We start from the raw sequence: 20396 nt of genomic DNA, 5'->3' as shown, positions 1-20396 counted from the left end.
TTGATTAATTAAAATAACTTATATATAAATGGTACTTCAGAGCTTAAACAATTATAAATTGAATTTATTTATATATTGCTTTTGAAATCTTATGCTGTTTTTATTTGTCCAATGTACGCATTGAATGTTCGCTATTGGGGTTTAAGCAAATACAATCAATCAACTAGTCTGTTGGTTTTCTGTACTGTTGAATTGTCATTGTTTGATTAGCATTCAGAATTGTACCTTGGTATTACCAACAAGAACTATCATATTTTTGTTGTGATTGTTCAATGAAAACATGTGTCTTCAATAAAGTAAAGTCTTAAATATTCTAGGTATTTGTTTTCTCAAACTTTTTTATTCTGATCATACTTATTGAAACTTATTTAAGAAACATTTTTACTCTGCCCAAATATTGAAATTGTCTTTCCCAATCCAGTAAGCTGGATCTGGATGGCAATCTTATTTTTCAACAACTTAGACATTATTTTTTAAAGCATGTTTTAACATTATTTCTCATTGCTAGATGTTGACTTCATTGATCATTTAGAGTTCATGGAACATTAACATGTTTTTTTATATTATTTCTGTAGAATGCGGCAGTAACCCATCAAATGAAGTAACTGATGAAGAAGGACCTTCTGATCTCTCATCCAATCAAACATCTACATTTTCAAGTCACACCCCTGTACGGAAAATTTCTTATTCATCCACAGAAACACCACCATTTACTCCTTCATTTGAACAGCAACCAATCACTGTGTCACAGCAATATGAACATAAAACTCCCAGCATGCCATCTGTTTCTACAAGTTTAGATGAGAGTAACTATGATGAATTTGAGGATGACTTTGAATCTGTTCAGAAACAGGCCCCTCATATCCATGAAATAAGTCCAAGGAATGTAGTGACTGAACGTGGACAGAAATTACAACTTCAAGTTTCTTTTACAGCTGAACCGAAACCTGTTGTCCGATGGTTTAGAGACAGTTTCGAAATTATTTCAAGTATGTTTTGATTTTGTTTAAAATACACACTTTTGACATTGTTTAAATGTTTAACACCAGTCAACAAATACATATTTGTTTAAACATAAATTGGTTGTTTTTGTTTAGAAAATTCAAATTATTAAAATAAATATGTACCTACAAGGGAAGGTAACATGTATAGTGGATTGATTACATTGGACTTGAAATGAAATAGTTTCTAAACGGAAAACCAAGGCCATGATGTGAATTTTTAAAAGTACTGGAAAAAGCAATGCCAATAAGTAGGCTTCCTTATATTAAAATCTAGCTAAGATAATTTTGCAATTCATTAAGTTTTCCTACACAGCACTTTTAGTTGACTTAAAATAATATTTTGTGAGAGTTTAAGTTGAGACCCACCTAAAATTTAAATTTAGAAAAAGTCCTCATACATATGTGTAAGGGAGATTACTCTGTGTAAATAGTGATGGATTTCCAGTAAATTACTTTTCGCTTAATTCATGAAAACATAATGATTATATTAATATAACATAGGTCCACATAAATATTATTAAATTGTGTAAGTTTTTTTGTAAGTTTTTAATGTGCACAGTTAATTATTTTCTGTTACAATCAATAAGTTTAAATCTCCTTAAATGCAATGCATGGCTAATGTTGAAATGTGCATTATTAATAGCAACATGGTATGTCATTTGTTTAAGAAAGTGTGAACAGAATATTGTTATAAGAAAAACTACAAAAACATGGGAATCATTTATACATATAATATATTAGCATGTTTGTTTTTCAGATAAATTGTACTCCATAAATACAACAGAACATTTTAGTAGGTTAATTATAGATCAGGTGGACGGAGGCGACAGTGGAAAGTATTATGTGACAGTGGACAACGATGTTGGATCAGACTCTATTGATACTACAGTCACAGTTCTAGGTACATCTTATAATAATTTTAACAATTTTAAATTTTGCAGAAGCTCATCTAAGATACTTTGGTTTCTAAATTATAGCAAGGTAAAATCTTCATTCCTTTAAAGCATGGATTCCCCTCATGGAACTACACATATGGTTAATGCGTAGCTTCAACAAACTGACGTTTTTTTTTTTGTTTTTTTTTAAATTACTAAATTATTACGTGTAAATATTTTTAAATTGCCCTGCTTAAAATTTTGTTCAGTAGTTACTGTTATTTCTTGTTTTTGCTGCATTGTTATTAAATGCTGTATTTGTTTTAATCTTACGTGGGACTCAAACATGATGATAAATTCACCTGACAAATATTTCTCCTGTAGACATTGATTAAACCACGTATTCTATCAGTATTTTATGAGAATATCTGGGTGTTGAATGAATATGAGTCATCAAATATTTAAATTTAAAACACTTTTTCAGGTATAACAAACTTTTTCAAGAGTTATATATATAAGACTTAATAAGAAGATATTCAACCTGTTAATTTTATTGATGAGATGAAAAATCATTTGTTTTGGATATATCATGGCAAACTGTTGTAATGTATTTCTATTGTATATTTTTCGATTGTTTTATAGAATTCTAATATTAATTAGCTTTGTAATGCACAAGACATGATATTGATTCTTTATACAACATTCCTTCCTGCACTTGACAAAACTAAAAAACAAAGGAAAACTTTCATTGTTGTTCTGAAAGTATGATTGAATTTTCTTTGTTTCTATTACAGATGTGCCAAGCCCTCCCAGTAAACCCTACGCTACAGAAACCACACTGTTTACTGTGATCCTCTCATGGTCTGAGCCAGACAGTGACGGAGGAAGTCTAGTCAAAACTTATAAAGTAGAGATGTGTAACGCTGAAGAGGAAGAGTGGCAAACTTTGTCAGAAAATTGTTCTGTAAGTTATTTTTAATGGGAACTATTACAGTTTCTTATTAAATAGCCATTTTTATGATTTTGCGATATATTGTAGGAAGCTTGGTTATCAATATGGCAAATCACAGAATTTATATTTGCTGGGAACCACACAACAATTTCCCCTGATAGTACAATAACTTTTTACTCTGTCTGAGCGCCTGAGTTTACCCTCCGTTATTGATGAGTTTCCAGTTACTGTAGCTTAAGTTTTCTTGGTGTTGTTTTGTGGACTTGTTTGTCTATTTGTTGTTTAAGCTAACTTTGCCCAAGCAACTGTGTGTTTATCTGTCATTGTTGTAAACATTTCAAAACTTATCCTCTAAAATTACTTGGCCTACTCGTCTAGATATTCCACATGATATAGTCAGTATCAAAAACTCAACTACCTATTATTCTATATATAACAGTTATACTGCAGCTTTTGCCTTTTATCTTTAAAACTAAATCAGTTGGAGCAAAAAACTTATCAGAATTCCTGTAATTTTGAGGATAATTTAAAAACTTTTGGATTAATTGCATCGGAAATGTTATTTTTAGGATTAAAAAAAATGGATCCACTAAAATTATGTCGACACTATAATAGATATGTAGAACCATTTCTGGTAAAATTGACAAACAAACAACAATGTTTGTTTTTCTAATTACCTTTTATTGCACAGCATTTTGTTTTATTTACAGAGTACCTCATTTTGTGCCACAAACCTTGCCGGTCACAATCCATTCTTTTTCCGAGTCAGTGCCAAAAACAAGATTGGATTAAGTGAACCCAGTCCTGTATCTGATGTCATAGTAACCAAAGACAACCATCCATCACACCGTCTCTCTGTCGATTCTGATGGTAAATATTTATTACTTTTGTCATTTGACACAAATGGTAATATGATGAATATGTTTTCATAATGCAATATATTATTGGAAACCAGAAATATATATTTAGCAAATAACCCCTTATGAACAATTTGAAGTTTTCATAGCTACACTCATATATAACCTATTGCATTGTGAAATATTACAGAATCAGTATTACCTATTGTTTGAATATATTATTTTATGAATGATGCTTTTTAACACTGCTATAAGATAGTGTGTGCATGTGTGATGGTTTGCACTCATGCACAGTTTTGGTTTTATAAATAAGATTATTTTGAGTGCATGTTTTGCTTGTGTTTTAATTATAGAAGCTTCTTTGAATAGTCCATTTTTATAGAAATAATTATGCTTGAGGCATAACATATCAAAGCATGCCAATGAATATACTGACAGGACATTGTTTCTTTTGTACGAAGTTCTAACTTAAAAACTTACAAATAAAAATTGTCATGAAATAAGAAATAAATTTAAAACGATTGATTTACTAAACATTTTTTTCAGTTATGTATGATTTTATGATGTCATAACTAGTTCAGAAAAAGTAAAAAGCTCCTTTGAATAAATATTTCAAAAAAAAATTCCAAAAAAAATAAAGTTTTTTTGTCATGCCTCTGAAGTTTCTGACATTTTTATTTGGCTTCGTAAATGATTTTTAAAGTTCATGGTTAGGTACACAGACTGTCATATGACTGTGTTAATAGTTTTCCAAAATAGTTGACCAATTTTTTTTTTAAATTCAATTTTATGTTATAAGATATCACCCCTTCAGGCCCCATAATTTCTTGAGAAGAGAATTCAGCATCTTTAGATAATAATTAGACGTGAAAGTCAAATATCAATATGTCTATATACAGATGTGTTATTTCATATTTGCTCTAGGTCATCAATTTAATGCTCTTACAGAAAAAGGCTTTATCTGCTGAATATTAAGTAATTTACTACTTTCTGTTTAAAGTTAAATATGACCATCCTTAATAGTAATTTGCCGAATGATTTTTTTTCTAAAGAAGTCTTACAAAGAGTTTTAAATATTTTGTCAAAAAATTATTATGACCACATCAAATATACCAATGAAGTAATTTTTAAAGATATAACTGTTATATCAAAAATTGATACAGACAAAACCATAATGGTATACAACCAGGATGGTAATTCAAAGCCTATTCTATAAAGCAATATGAAAAGGTTATTTTTGTTAATGATTTTATTAGCGTAATTTAGTAATTGCTCGATAACACCAACTCTTTTGCCTAGATCTATCTTTGCATTTCTGGATTCTGTGATGTCATAATTTTCATACATAAATGAAAAAGAAATATTTAGTAAAAATGGACTCTCTCTTATATATTACACAGATATATGATGAAACTTTTAGACAGAATAACACCAAAAATTGATTTTTTGTATAATGTATTTGATTTTAATATTTGAATGCCTGATTTTCAGATGTTTTTGGTACCACCGGTACTTATATAGATAACGATTCACCTATTTCTCCATTTTTACCCCGGGCAATGCAAGGTAGTATGTCTTTGTCATAGAAATGCTTTACAGCACCAATAGTCAGCAGTGCTTTACGCAAACATATAGGTGCCTTAGCTACAAATCACCATCATTTATGTGTTGCTAGTTTCAAGTTGCTCATGTTTTCAGATATTTGCTGTATTCACATAATAATGAACTTATGATCATGTCAAGAAATATTCTTTAAAAAAAGGATAAAAAATAAATATAAAAGTAGGACATGATGATTAAAAAAATATCATGTTCCCTTTAAAAATTATTTCAGCTGGTCAACCTGTTTACTTTGTCAGCTCTATTATAAAAGTTTGTTTTCCACATGATACGCATATTCTTTATGGTTTTTAAATCTTACAATATAAAAATTTTCAAAACTAAACATGCATGCCTCTAAGACATATTTTACTTTTTTAGTATTTAAATTGAGTGTTTTGAAATGAAAATAATAAAAATTTAGTTAATTAGTTTAAACTGTGTTAAAATTCCAAGAAATCAGTTGGGGGTAAGAATTATTTAATCATGGTCATTTTTGTCTAATTTTGTTCTTGCTTCCTTCAATTAAATTATTGAGTTGACAACAGGAAAAACAAATGACTAATTATAGTCTGTAGTGGAATGGCATCTGTAATCTCAACATTTTTTTCCGTGCTTCATAAAAAAGGTACTTCAGTCAACGCTTTTACACCCCCAATGAAGTTAAAAAAAGAAGGATTCAACTTTTAAATACTTTTAAAAACTAAACATGCATGCATCTAAGACATTTTACTTTTTTAGTATTTAATTGAGTGTTCTGAATTGAAATAATTAGATATCAGTTAATTAGTGTTAAAATTCCTAGAAATCAGTTGGGGGGAAGAATTACTAAATCATGGTCATTTTTGTCTAATTTTGTTCGTACTTCCTTGAATTAAATTATTAAGTTGACAAAAGCAGAAACAAACAAATAAATAATTAGTTTCTTTTTAAATGGCATCTGTCATCTCAACGTTTTCTGTTTATATAAGTTCTATTGTAAGCTGTTATAAACCACTTTAATCCCGTAAATAACATGGTTGTATTTCAATGAATATTTCATGGTTTCTGGTCAAAAAGAGAATATAAGTAATTATGGTTGAATAAACTACTAGTATCAATAATACAATAAAGCCATAGGTGTATAATATTATATTGGATTTTTACACCTGTTATAAAAACTATTTAGGTTTTTGTCATGCATTGATTTTTATCTGTTTTATTAATCGAGTGTTAAACTACCAAAACATTTACTGGGACTGTGCACCCTTCTGCATGACAGATTTTAGTCAAAATTTAAGGATTATATTTGAAAGAAAAAAATGTTGGAGGCGACCATGTTTTTATCAAAATTGAACTCCAGCTTTGATGATGAAGAAGGTATCATATTTTATTGTAGAATTTCTTGGGGTTGGAAGTACATATATAAAAGTTAAGGCAAAGTTATTATTTGATATTTCTTGTTTCATTGTTGTTTTGTATGTAGGTTAGAAAATACAAAGTTTTTATTTTAAAATGCAAGAGTTTGGTTTTGATTAATCAAGTTTAAACGTACATTGGAACAATTTAACTTGAGATATTAAAAAAGATTTAAAAGTTGAATTCATTTGTTCCTTTTATTGATTGATTCATTCATCAAAGTCTCAATATCAATCAATAATCTATTTTGATAGAATTCTTTTTACTGCATGTTCTTTTCCTTTTACCAAATCACAACTCTACATGCATGATTTTTTTTTTTTAAATTTGTAAGTCTTATTTTTATTTATACATATAATATACATTTATATATTAAAACTTTGCAAAAACTAGAAGAAAAAACTGTTAAATTATAAAATAATTTTCTCATTTATATTTCACTTTTAAGAGATGAATTAAAAATTTATAAAATAATTACAAAGACTAACAGCTTTAAGACAGAAAGAAATTCTTGTAATTTAAGGCTGCTGTTGTTCAAAATTAAAAATATCAAATCATTTGGAGTACAAGGTACTAAGCAAATAAAGAGCATGGCAACTCTACTTCATGCATTATGTTTTACAAACTGTTGTTAAGAAAATAGTGTACTACAAATAACTATGGGTTCAAGTTTTAATGTTTTGAAAGATGACTGGATTTATAAGCACTGCTGATTGTTGATACCCAGCCTAACAAATCTCTGGTGGATGATATTGTGTAATTAACAGAATTAAATACGGAATTAATCTAAATCTAATTTGGTGTTTTTATCTGATTTAACTACATTTGAATAACATAACCTATTAATCTATTGTCCTTTTGTGGAAGGCATTGTGTTAAACTGTTATCATTCTAAATGTGTACAACAAAGGATTGTATTATTAAACTGAGAAAACTAACAAGTAATGTTGTAACATGCATAATATTTGTCTTGATATGTTTAACTACCTTTAATCTATAATGCATGTAATGGAAGATTTTAAGAAAATTGAATTCTATACGATCAAAAGTTTTGTAAATTACCCGGCAAGATGTTTGCCTGTTATGATTGTTACACAGTCCAGGAGTCAGTTTTACAAAAAACCTACGATTAAGATTGATTGTAAGTCATAAACAATTCAGTATACTTACAATAAATTGGAGTCCTAAGTTTTTTGGTGAAACCTACTCCAGGTCCATTTGATTTCTTTAATTAAAATTATTCTTTCTTCTGTGCATGTTGTTAAAACCAGACTAACTTTTGGTTAAGTATAGAGAGGCATAGAGAAAACTAACTGTTGGGGAAAGTATACAGATAAATAAACAAAACTAACATTGGAGAAAGTGTAGGAAAATTTAATTTACTGTTGGTAAAGTAAAAAAATGAAACAAACATATACACAAAACTAACTATGGTGAAGTGTAAAAGCAGACAAACAACTTGCAAGTTTTCAAAAAGTTCTGTGAAATCCCCCAGACTATAAAAATTCATAATGTCTAACCCAAACATTAAATTTGACCATTTCTCTTTCAATATCAAAGTATACTATGGTAACAAGACAAATAAGGAGTGAGTAATTGTAACTATAGTAACCAGTATCAAGTATTTAATGCCCCATGTATTTGTCCTCATGCAAACAAGTTATAAATATATTGACATTACTTTTCATATTACTCTTATTCAAATGACAAATTTGTTTTAGGAATGATTTTTCTTTCTTAATGTCTTTTATCTCAACAACAATACCAATAGTTTCAAGTAGATAAATTCAAATTTTAAGGTTATTATTTGTCAAATTAAGAAATTCTGATGGTGTTAAAATTCAGAACTCTTACTTAAGAAGAGAGAAAAATGTATCAAGATTGATTTATGAAAAGATTTCGTGACATAGGTGGTAACAGAAACTTAATTTTTATAATGTTATCAGACTAGAAAATCATATCTTGTGTCATTTATCATTTCAGTATGATACATAATATATACATAACCATTTATAATATTTAAATGTAAGTTTGACATCGTAAGGATACATTGCTGATCTTACCGACTAAAGTATTCATAATCTATCAGTAACAACATTTAACTTGCAGTATCTTTCTGTATCAAAGATTTAAATCTTATGATCTTATATTCATTTAAAGTTTTAACAGGTTTTTAGATTCAAGTGTTTTTTTTGTCTGGTTGAAAGTGTTCTGAAAAATGACTTTTGCTTACTGTATGATGTATGCATTTTTGATGGCATGAACTTGATATATATGTGAAGTTTTGTGAACAAAAATTTCATAGTGGTTCTCCAACAAGGGTAAAGAAAACTGGATTTATGACTTTCAATGTGCTACTAGAAATATATGATAATATTTCTCTTATCTTGATTGATATCTGATTTATAATGTTTACAGAGGAAGAGCTCCCCTTTACTCCAAGGACAGTAGTACCTGCTACAGAGAAGGTATTTGAGGATCATTATGACAAAATTGCAGAAGTTGGCAAGTAAGTATAATGGTATTCAAGGAAGCGTGGTAAAAAGTAAAATCACAAAAATATTGAACTCCGAAAACAAAATTCAAAATGGAAATTCCCTGATCAAATGGCAAAATCAAAAGCTCAAACAATGATTGGATGACAACTGTCACATTCCTGACTTGGTACAGCATTTTCTTATTTTGAAAATAGCGGATTTAATCTGTTTTTATAGCTAGCTAAACCTCTCACTTGTATGACAGTCTCAACAAATTCAAGTAGAAGAAACAATTTAGTTTTACATATATACTATAACAAGTGAAAAAGTGTAAAATTATTTTCAAAATTGAAAACTCATAAATAATACTATAAATGTAATATTAGGAGATGTGGTATGATTGTTAATGAGAAAACTTTCCACCAATGTTAAAATGAAGTGGATGTGAGCAATTAAATAGGCATTTTCCTTTGATGTCTTAATGAGACAACTATCCACCAAAGTTCAATTGATGTGAATTTAAGTAATTAAAGGCCTCTTCCTTTGATGTCTCACCTTGGTCGTAAAATATGTTGGAATAATTTTGACAAATACTTAAATGTGAATGTTTACGGTTACTTAACACAATATATTTAAATGTGTATTTTTTTCAGAGGGAAGTTTGGAAATGTCTACAAGTGCTTACATAAGACAGAAAAGGAAACTTGGGCAGCAAAGGTCATCAAATGTAGAAAGAAGGATGAAAAATTTAATGTTAAAAATGAAATCAGTATTATGAATGAGTTGACACACCCCAAACTTCTGATGTTACGGGACGCTTATGAAACACCAAAGTCTATGGTTCTTGTTATGGAATAGTAAGTTGAAATATATCAGTAGTTGATTTGGGTATAACTTTTGTCACGCTCGTAACAGGAGCTACCAAACAATAAAGAAATTATTAATAGAAACTGTATTTTAGAGCCAATTTTCAAACATTGTGTCACCCTTAGAAATAGACTTGTAATTTTCCCTATGAAACAATTTTGTCTTTATTGAGCTTCAAGGGTGCCTTATTTTGACATGCTACATTGATATTTGTGGTCCCCCATACTGTAATATGGAGTCGTTGTTTCTGCTTAGTAATAATAATCCAAGGCAGAATGCTAAAGACAGTCCATGTCTGACTCCCACATTCTTATGGTCTTCGATAAAAAAATTGAAGCATATAGTCATCGCTTATATTTTCCCATCAGTATGTCTTTCTGTGTGTCTGTGTCTGAAAGAAATGATATTCAGGTTAAGTATATTTGAGTTTCCCTTGCTTGATTGGAATGAATGACTGAGGAAAAGGGGAAACAGTTGATTAGATTTGGGGTCAATAGTTCAAAGTAACTTTTTGGATAAAAATGCTTTTCTTTGAATACTTTTTTTGCGTATTGTAAACAAAAAAAGTTTTGGTCATTTGCCCCACACCCGGAACCCCTTGCACAATTTCTTTAAAGAGGATGCTCAAATAAGGATTTTTCTGTATATTGAATTGGGACTCTGAAGAAAGTATTACAAGTAACAATTTTTGGTTTCTAGATACCTGATATTTTATCTCCCTGGAGCAAAAGGTTTTTGCTTAGTCTAGTTTTTGAATGATAAAATTGTGTATGCCTTTATATTTCTGGATTGTAACACATGTCTATAGTCGTAAAATGAACAATAATTTTACAAGTTAAATTTAGTCCTTCCCAGCATAATAGTATTTTTGAAATAAAAGACTGATCGTATATGTATGACAATTCATAGTTACTTAAATTACTATGCCTGTCTGTAACTTTGATATCAATTAACATTTATAAGTAATGTATGATTAGTTAGAAATTATTGAGTCCAGGATTTTGTTTCCATATATAAATAAGTCTATAGGGGGGAAAATTGTATGATTTGAAAAGTCGACTAATGCTTACTATCTATATCTCTCCTTTGTAAGTTCAAAAGCTTGTGTTTGATCAATTTGATCTAAATTTAGATTAATACATGTATGAACATTATTATTTCAGTGTTGGAGGAGGTGAATTATTTGATCGTGTTGCTGATGAAGATTTAGAGTTGACAGAGAGAGACTGTGTTCATTTCATGCGTCAGATCTGTGAAGGTGTCCGGTACATGCACGAGAAGTCCATAATGCACCTTGATCTCAAACCAGAAAATATTTTATGTGTTCGTAAAGACAGCAATTTGATAAAAATTATAGACTTTGGATTAGCACGTCGCTTTACACCAGGTGAAAGTCTAAAGGTCATGTTTGGAACTCCTGAATTTATAGCTCCAGAAGTTGTGAACTATGAACAGATAGGATTACAAACAGATATATGGAGTCTTGGAGTCATCTGTTATGTCCTGTAAGTAGTCTGTGTTTAGTGATACTCTGAAATGGATAAAGATGACGATAAATTCTGTAGAATTTTCTTTCTTATGACATGCATGGTAGAAAGTCATTGTAAATCTCTTATTCATCTTTAAAATCAGGATATAATTATATGAAAAAAAACATAAATTTTGTAAACATTTTATATTTAACTATGACTATACATTGTATCAATTTTGTGAAGAGTTAATCTTTAACTATCACTATATCAATGATAATTTATGTCAACACAAAAGTGCTAACTACTGGGCTGGAAATGAGGTAGTTTGCCATGAACTTGTTGCCACATGAACTTGAACTCAGTACACAAATAAAAATAAGTATATGTGGTAATTAATGCAAATGAGACAACTATCCACCTAAGTTCAAGTAAAGTGAAATGTATCTTTTGATGTGAATTTTAAAATGTATGCAAAATTAAGGTTTTAACTAAGATTTTATAGTTCACTGGACATAGAAATATTATAGTATGAGTAGGGAAAGGTGTCATGTGACACATATCTTCTTTTTTTTTTTATCTGTTTCATATGTTGAATAAAATTTGCTGAAATTATAAAGTAAATGGAGTTACTTCCCTTTGTGTGTAAAATGATTTATTTCGATTGGTGATGCCTTAAAAGAACATTAAAACTGACTTTTATTAAAAAAATGCAAGCTTTGATTTAAAGATTATACAAGCGTATAAAAGAAAGATGTTCTCACATATTAAGTATTTGTTCTGGAATTAGATGTTGCACCTGGAATCCCACATCAGAATCAAAATTTTTTAGATTTATGTCAAATTGGCCACATGTTGAGTTACTTTCTATTTGGGTTTTTCAATAATGTTTAAAGGATTGCTCTATTAATGAATATTTTTATGCCTAATTATTTTGTAAGTTATTTATTTTATCTATTTTGTATTTTAGATTGTCTGGATTATCTCCCTTCATGGGTGATTCTGATGGTGAGACACTCTCCAATGTAACACAAGGAGATTTTGATTTTGATGATGAAGCTTTTGAGGAAATATCAGAAGAAGCTCGTCATTTTATTGAAAAATGTTTGCTAAAAAATATGAAGTAAGCTGAAATCTAATTTGCGTGGAAAAGTGAAAGTAATTTTGGAAGTGAATGTCAATAATTTAAATCTTTTCATCTGTGAAAAATATTGGTGCAAATATTAGAAAGTTGCTTGTTAGAGATTTTGAATTATTTATAACTAGGGGTTTTGAAGTTTATAGCTCAAGTTCCAAATATTTTCTACTGGAAAAGTAAATTCAGATATGGAATTCAAGAAATTCTATATAAAACTTGATTAATTTCATTACACTTAAACAGTAAGTCTTCATTTAATATAATATATACATTCTTTTTCTTCTTTGAGCTGGCTAAGACAAATACTACATGGGGTAACATTTTTTCAAAGAAAGAACAAAACCAGTAACCAGAATCAACAAGAATCACTTATAAAAATGACAAAGAAAGTAGATTGAAACTTAAAGGATAAATGTGTATTCATGTTTATTGGAGATGTGAGGATTTAAAGGACATTTTAAAAATCTAAGGAACTGATGAACATATATATGTATATGATGCTTTTCCAGCATCTCAAAATTGTCACTAAAAGATATCTTAACAGACTGGTATATCAGTTATCAAAATACAAAAAAAATTGGATATTCTCAGTTTCAGGGATGATCGAAATGTAGAATACTTGATAATTTAAACATGTTACATACTTGACTGATTTAAATGTGTTTTTAACTATTACAGAAAGAGGATTACAATATCAGAATGTATAGAGCATAAATGGTTGGCACATTCAGAGAGAAACAGCTCCAAAAAGTTACGACAGAGTCTACGCAATTTAAAACAATTTATGGCTCGACGCAAGTGGCAGGTTTGTACACATAACTAAGGTTCAACAAAAATTATAATTTTTTCAACTTACTTTCATATTATTAGTAATATTATTTTCTTTCATTTTTATATTAGTTGTTTTGTTTTGTATTCATTTAAGTTTGGATTGTTTTATTTAATTCTGCTAAAGTTTCTTCAACACAAAAGATTCTAGTATTTATGACTTTTGACAAGTAGATATTTTTCATTCACTCATTTCTCCTCTATTCAAATATTTTGTTATGTATGCATATTTTTATGTTTAATTTTTTATTTCTTTTCTGAATGTTGCATGTTTAGGGCTGTTTACAATCTAAACATACACAGTAGCTAGAAATAGAACTCTCTTACTAGAAATTTGATCTTTCTCAAAATCACTCTTCCATACAAGAAATTTGAACATTTATGTTTTCTAAAATTTAGGCCCTATGCCTATAAATATAAACTTAGAGTACTATAATCCTTAATTACAGTGTATGTTTAGATGACAAAGCCCTTGGAGAGTATCAGGGATTGTCTAGGCTTAGTTTCACTTATCTTGCATGGTTTCACATATAAACACTCATATCGCTATAAAATTTCAGCCTCAGCTTTTAATTCTCTTGCAGATACAAAAAAAACTATATAAAACAACAGCATGTGTTTTCTTCGAAAAGGGCTTAATCTATTAATCAAGAGAAAAATATAAAGACAGACTAAATACACCAGACCAGTAGATACCCATCCATATTTGTTGATATTGTTATTTGAAGATTGTATGGAATTTTATCTATACCCTACTAATCAAAATTAAAAATTTCTTATTTTTTGTTTATTTTTTTTCATTACTACAATCATAAATCTAATCTGATATCCACAAAATATATGAAAATAAGAAAAAAAAAGAACTTGACAGGTAAAAAATATCTCTGAAATGGATGAATTCTACTGAAATCTACTTTATTTGGTCTGACACATTTTCAAACAGCTGATATTCATGAAATGGAGCATAGTATGTGTAAGGCTGGAATGTTTATGTAATAAAAATGTTCTAAAGTATGACATTAGACGTATAATCATCTTTAGGCCCAAAAATTTACTTTTATTATATTATGGTTTAATTCACATGTAATGTATTTCTGGTCAAATGGATATTATTTTCTATATGTGGGAATATCATTTAGTTTAAAAATCTAAATAAGATTAATTAACTTTTGGATCGAGTTCTTTCTTAATTTTGAAGATCTTTGAATTTCACAAAATTCTGACAGCCCACTTTTTGATTTGTTTTCTTAAATAGTCAGTTATGGTATTCAGCATTTGATTAAGTTTGTTTATGAACCAGACATATTAAACATTATGTTTTATATGCATATAGTGCACCAAATTAATTTTCCTAATCTTTGAATTTACATTGAATACTTTCAAATCTTACATTATGTAAAACAAACAGGTATGCAATATAATTTTGTACTTTGTAAGGACAAGGAAAAAATGCTTGGTAAACATCTCACAACTCTACCTGTTTCTGAGCCTTGTACAAAATTAATTGTGTTTAATAAGACATTGTTTATATTTACACATACCAGAGCTCAAGGTGCTAGAAAATCATTGTCATCATAGCACAAATTCTATTCAAATTGGAAGTTGGTAATCTTTTTACAAAATCATTTAATATCACTTAAAACCATGTAGGGTGTTATGAGAACTGAAGAAGGCCTGCAGCATAAATTGTTTAATTACTGTAAATTTGGAAATTATTGAGATGTTTTAAGTACTGCGAAAAATGCAACAGGTAATCGCAAAATTTTAACTTGCATTCTGAAATTTTTTAAACGAATTAAACAGGATTTTTCACAAAATTGCAAAAATTAAAATCACATTATAGTCTAAATCGATGAAATTGCAATAATAAATGGTTGCAATAATTTCTGAATTTACAGTAATACAATATCACTTTTGAAATAATCTGAGTTAATATCATGTTTTTGCATTTGAATGTTTTCAAAATAGAATTGTTTATGATGACCTTGATTTAATATTTGCATTCACCCTGTGTTTGTCTTAGTCTTCACGCTATTTGTATGGCTTTCTATTTTTATGTGTAGAAAATGGGAACTGCTATTCGGGCAATAGGACGCATGTCAATCTGGCAAAAACAGCGTGGTGATAGTAAATCAATTGACCACTCTTCTATAACTAGTGATTCCGATATTGCTTCACAGAGTGACTTGTCTGTCCTGCCAGTATCAAGGTCTACATCACGTGGAGAAACAGATTTCAAGGGAGAGAACTTAGAAAGTTCTGATACTACAGAAACAGATGAAGAAGTTTTTAACCAATCAAAAGATGAGGATGAAGATTGTGAAGACGACAAATGTGTAAACTGTGAAAACAATAACAAACACATAAAAACAATGTCTTCAGGGGATACATCTGCACCGGCAGAAATCATTAAAGATATGGTGGACTGTGAGGCAGTGAAAGGGGACGTTGTACGATTTGACATTGCAGTTGAAGGTCATCCTACACCTCATGTGGAATGGCTGCACGACTCAAGTGTAATAAAAGAAGATAGTAGACATTCATTTATACAAAGTCATAATGGTCTCCATTCCCTCATTATTCGTGACATATGTGAGTCAGATGAGGGGGACTACACATGTAAGGTTGTCAATGACAACGGGGAGGACACATGTTCAGCAGAGTTAATTGTGTATGGTGTGAATGCATTTTAAGTTATATTCAACTGTATAATAGTGATAAGTTATAGCCATTTATGAAAGTAAATAGCATAATACAATTAATGTAATATTCAATGGAAAATAACCATTTACGAAACAAAATAAGAAGTAATGAAATGCTTTGTCTGTTAATAAGGCAACAAGAAACTTTTTTTAGAAAAAAATTATTGGCAAAGTACAAGAGATAATATCAATGATGTTCATATGCATGGTTATTAGCAAGAAGTATTATTTCATTAAACATAGCATATTCTCATCTCATTACAGATTTCAGCAATTTTATCACACATTATTTTGTTTTTATTAGCTTGGGTTCCTGGCCTTAAACAATTGATTGATATAGAATCTAGGTTGGAAATTGACCTTTTAATCCAGTAATCTAATGCCAATTTAAAGGATATTTATTTTATATACGTAAAGGGAATAATACTTTAGAGGATATCCTTTTGATTTTCATAGGATATGTATATGTTTTTATGGAAATAAGCCAGTATATTTGAACATTAATGATTGCCAATTTTTACCTTGAATAATTTTAATAATTTCTTGGAATCAGTTTTAGTTTGTTCTTTTCTACCTAAATTATTTTTAAAACCACTATGACTTTTAACAAAGCAATAATAAGGACATTTAATTAATTATTCTACACATGCAATGCCAAAGTTTTAATTTATTTGAATTGTCTTCCTATTGTTTATATGAATATGCTAAGTTATAAAAGGGAGGCAACTCATATTATATAAGATGATTCTACTGTGCCAATTTGTTGAGTTTGAATGTGTTCCTGGCATTATGTGTTTAGGTTAATCTCGGGTTTATGTTTTCTTTTTTAAAATTTTAATAGTAATCCAGCTGCATTCAACACTAATAAATAAACTAACCATAGATACTAGGATTGAAATTTTGTATTTTCAGCAGAAGCTCAATGTTAATGTTTGTTATAAAATGTCTTTGTTCTTACAATATAGGACATATCAATCCTGAATAAGCAATGTTGTATTTTGTTCAGGGTCCCAAGCTAAATTTGATTGTGCAATGGGAATGGGGAAACACTAGGGGTGATATATAAGTTATCTATGTATTTTACACCATTTGCACAGACTGTTTTAATGTATTGTGTGCATAAATTGCACATGCAAAATGATTTTAGAAGAAATAAAAATATGAAATATTTTGTTGTACATGATATGTAAGGCTTATTTTATCAGAGGGCAGAGTATCTTTAGTATGAATAACAGGGCTTACATTACCATTGAGGCACTATCTCATCTGATTTTTGTACATTTTTTTCTGGTTTTGAGGACTTTATAGAATTTCAGTTCTTCACTCTCTGGTTCTATTAGTCTTCAGCTGTTGTTTCATCAAAATACTTGGTAATTCATTCAAAGTGAGCAGCATATTTGTATTTGGAACTTTTGATTTTTAAAGGTAGAATTATTTATTTGTAAAACATTTACAAAGACACTGATTTGTAGAAAGGATTTCTTAGGTTTTACACAAAAATACCAATTACTGATGAACTCATCATAGCTACAAGGATTGAAATTTTTTATTTGCGCCAGACATGCATTTTGTCTACAAAAGACCAATCAGTGACGCTCACATATAAAAATGGTCAAATGGTCAAATAATGTACGAAGTTGAAGAGCATTGAGGACCAAAAATTCCTATAAGTTTTGCCAAATACAGCTCAGGTAATCTATTTCTGATGTAGAAAAGCCTTAGTAAAAAAAATCAAAGTTTTGTTAATAGTTATCAAAGGTACCAGGATTACAGTTAATTTATAATAATTAACATATCAAAGATATAGTTCATAATTTTTTATATGAGGAAAGCTTTTTATTTTCTAGTCTGCAACTTTTGTTGCAGAGAGCTCGACATAGGGATGGTGATTTGAGTTTTGGTCTATTTATTTTATATTATATGCCGTAGGTCAACTATATTTGGTGTATGGAAATATTTAATTATCTATATACATGTCAGTTGTGCAGGTTTTATTTGGCCTTGATCTCATTTTCACTGATCATTGCTCAGTGTTAAGTTTTTGTGCTTTGGTATTTTTCTTAAGCTATACGCAATAGGTCAACTATATTTGTTGTATATATGTCTGTCTGGCTTGGTTCATCTGACCTTGAACTCATTTTTATGGTTCATTGGTCTTTGTTTAGTTATCTTGGTTAATGTTAAGTTTATGTGACAGTTGTAATATAAAAGCTTTATATTCAGGACTATCAACATAATATCAATGATTAGTAAAGAAGGCCAGACATTTCAGAGTTTGCACTTTTGTTCTGCTTGTAATAGTCTAAAGAAAGATATGTCATCACCCCAGAACATTATACATTAAAGTAATGTTTAATTATTGTTATCATGATTTCTTGAATGTAATATCCTGTTCTTTTTAAGCTCACCTAGCCCGAAGGGCCAAGTGAACTTTTCCCATCACTTTGCGTCCGTCATCCGTCGTCTGTCATCGTCCATCGACCATTGTCGTTAACTTTTACAAAAATCTTCTCCTCTGAAACTACTGGGGCAAATTTAACCAAACTTGGCCACAATCATCATTGAGGTATTTAGTTTAAAAATGTGTCCAATGACCTGGTCAACCAACCAAGATTGCCGCCACGGCTAAAAATAGAACATAGGGGTAAAATGCAGTTTTTGGCTTATAACTCAAAAACCAAAGCATTTAGAGCAAATCTGACAAGGGTTAAAATTGTTCATTAGGTCAAGATCTATCTCCCCTTAAATTTTCAGATGAATTGGACAACTGGTTGTTAGTTTGCTGCCCCTGAATTGGTAATTTTAAGGAAATATTACTGTTTTTGGTAATTATCTTGAATATTATTATAGATAGAGATAAACTGTAAACAGCAATTATGTTCAGCAAAGTAAGATCTACAAAGAAGTCAACATGACCAAAATGGTCAGTTGACCCCTTTCAGAGTAATTGCCCTTTATAGTCAATTTTTAACCATTTTTCGTAAATCTTAGTTATCTTTTACAAAAATCTTCTACTCTGAAACAACTGGGCCAAATTAAACCAAACTTTGTCACAACTATCATTGGGCTATCTTGTTAAAAAAATGTGTGGCGTGACCCAGCCAACCAACCAAGATGGCCACCATGGCTAAAAATAGACCATAGGGGTAAAATGCAGTTTTTGGCTTATAACGCAACAATCAAAGCATTTAGAGCAAATCTGACACGGGGGTAAATTTGTTCATCAGGTCAAGATATATCTGCCCTGAAATTTTCAGATGAATTGGACAACCCGTTGTTGGGTTGCTGCCCCTGAATTGATAATTTTTAGGAAATTTTGCTGTTTTTGGTTATTATCTTGAATATTATTATAGATAGAGACAAACTGTAAACAGCAATAATGTTCAGCAAAGTAAGATTTACAAATAAGTCAACATGACCGATATGGTCAGTTGACCCCTTTAGGAGTTATTGCCCTTTATAGTAACTTTAACCATTTTTCGTAAATCTTTGTAATCTTTTACAAAAATCTACTTTTCTGAAACAACGGGGCTAAGTTAATTATAGATAGAGATAATTGGAAGCAGCTAGAATGTTCAGTAAATTAAGATGTACAAATACATCACCATCACCGTGACACAGTTTTGTCATGAATCCATCTGCGTCCTTTGTTTAATATTCACATAGACCAAGGTGAGCGACACAGGCTCTTTAGAGCCTCTAGTTCGACTGAAGTCCGGAATATGACAGTCTGTTTATTTGTATGTTGGTGTTTTTTTTCTCAATCAGTTGTTCCGTTGTTTTCCTTTAATAGTTGATTTGTTTCCCTCAGTTAAGTTTGTAATCCAGGTTTTGTTTTGATTAAACTATTTACAAATTGTTTACTACTGTTGTCTTTATTTACTGATTTTTGTCCCTTACTGATTTGGTCTTTTACGTGTAATTTTACTGAATTTTGTTTCTTATCAATTTTACCACGGACAATTGGACGGATTTCCGCAAACCACACATGTCTATGATCCTGGAGTGTTTGTGTTTTGCGTAAGCATCAGTTAAATCTATTTGCCACTGATTCTTTTTTGAAAATGCAAAATATCAAACCATCATAATTATAACGATATTGAGAATTTCACTACTGTCCTATTTTTGTGTCAACAATTTGAACTGCTGGACACTATGGAACAATTTTCCCACATAATTTAATTTACACGATTATCGTTTGGGATGCCATGGCCCTCGTCATATCTGCAC

At 29.8% G+C, this 20396-nt stretch overlaps 1 protein-coding gene across 4 annotated transcripts in view; it reads left to right on the top strand.

The window, feature by feature from the left end:
• LOC134694035 (myosin light chain kinase, smooth muscle-like) overlaps positions 1-17334 on the top strand; it is a 64566-nt gene extending 47232 nt beyond the window's left edge. For 3 of the 4 annotated variants that reach the window (XM_063555034.1, XM_063555033.1, XM_063555035.1), the window contains 11 exons: positions 576-989; positions 1762-1905; positions 2674-2843; positions 3542-3701; positions 5180-5254; positions 9104-9194; positions 9816-10019; positions 11193-11534; positions 12469-12621; positions 13315-13441; positions 15528-17334. In XM_063555034.1, the coding sequence (XP_063411104.1) occupies positions 576-989; positions 1762-1905; positions 2674-2843; positions 3542-3701; positions 5180-5254; positions 9104-9194; positions 9816-10019; positions 11193-11534; positions 12469-12621; positions 13315-13441; positions 15528-16157 (2510 nt within the window). In that variant the 3' untranslated portion in view covers positions 16158-17334. The remainder of the gene's footprint in view (positions 1-575; positions 990-1761; positions 1906-2673; positions 2844-3541; positions 3702-5179; positions 5255-9103; positions 9195-9815; positions 10020-11192; positions 11535-12468; positions 12622-13314; positions 13442-15527) is intronic. The other variant, XM_063555036.1, reaches the window with a different exon arrangement.
• The last annotated feature ends 3062 nt before the right edge of the window (positions 17335-20396 follow it).

Source organism: Mytilus trossulus, chromosome 13, assembly GCF_036588685.1.
Source record: "Mytilus trossulus isolate FHL-02 chromosome 13, PNRI_Mtr1.1.1.hap1, whole genome shotgun sequence".
Lineage (NCBI taxonomy): Eukaryota > Metazoa > Mollusca > Bivalvia > Mytilida > Mytilidae > Mytilus > Mytilus trossulus.
This window is presented reverse-complemented; position numbering and strand designations above follow the sequence as displayed.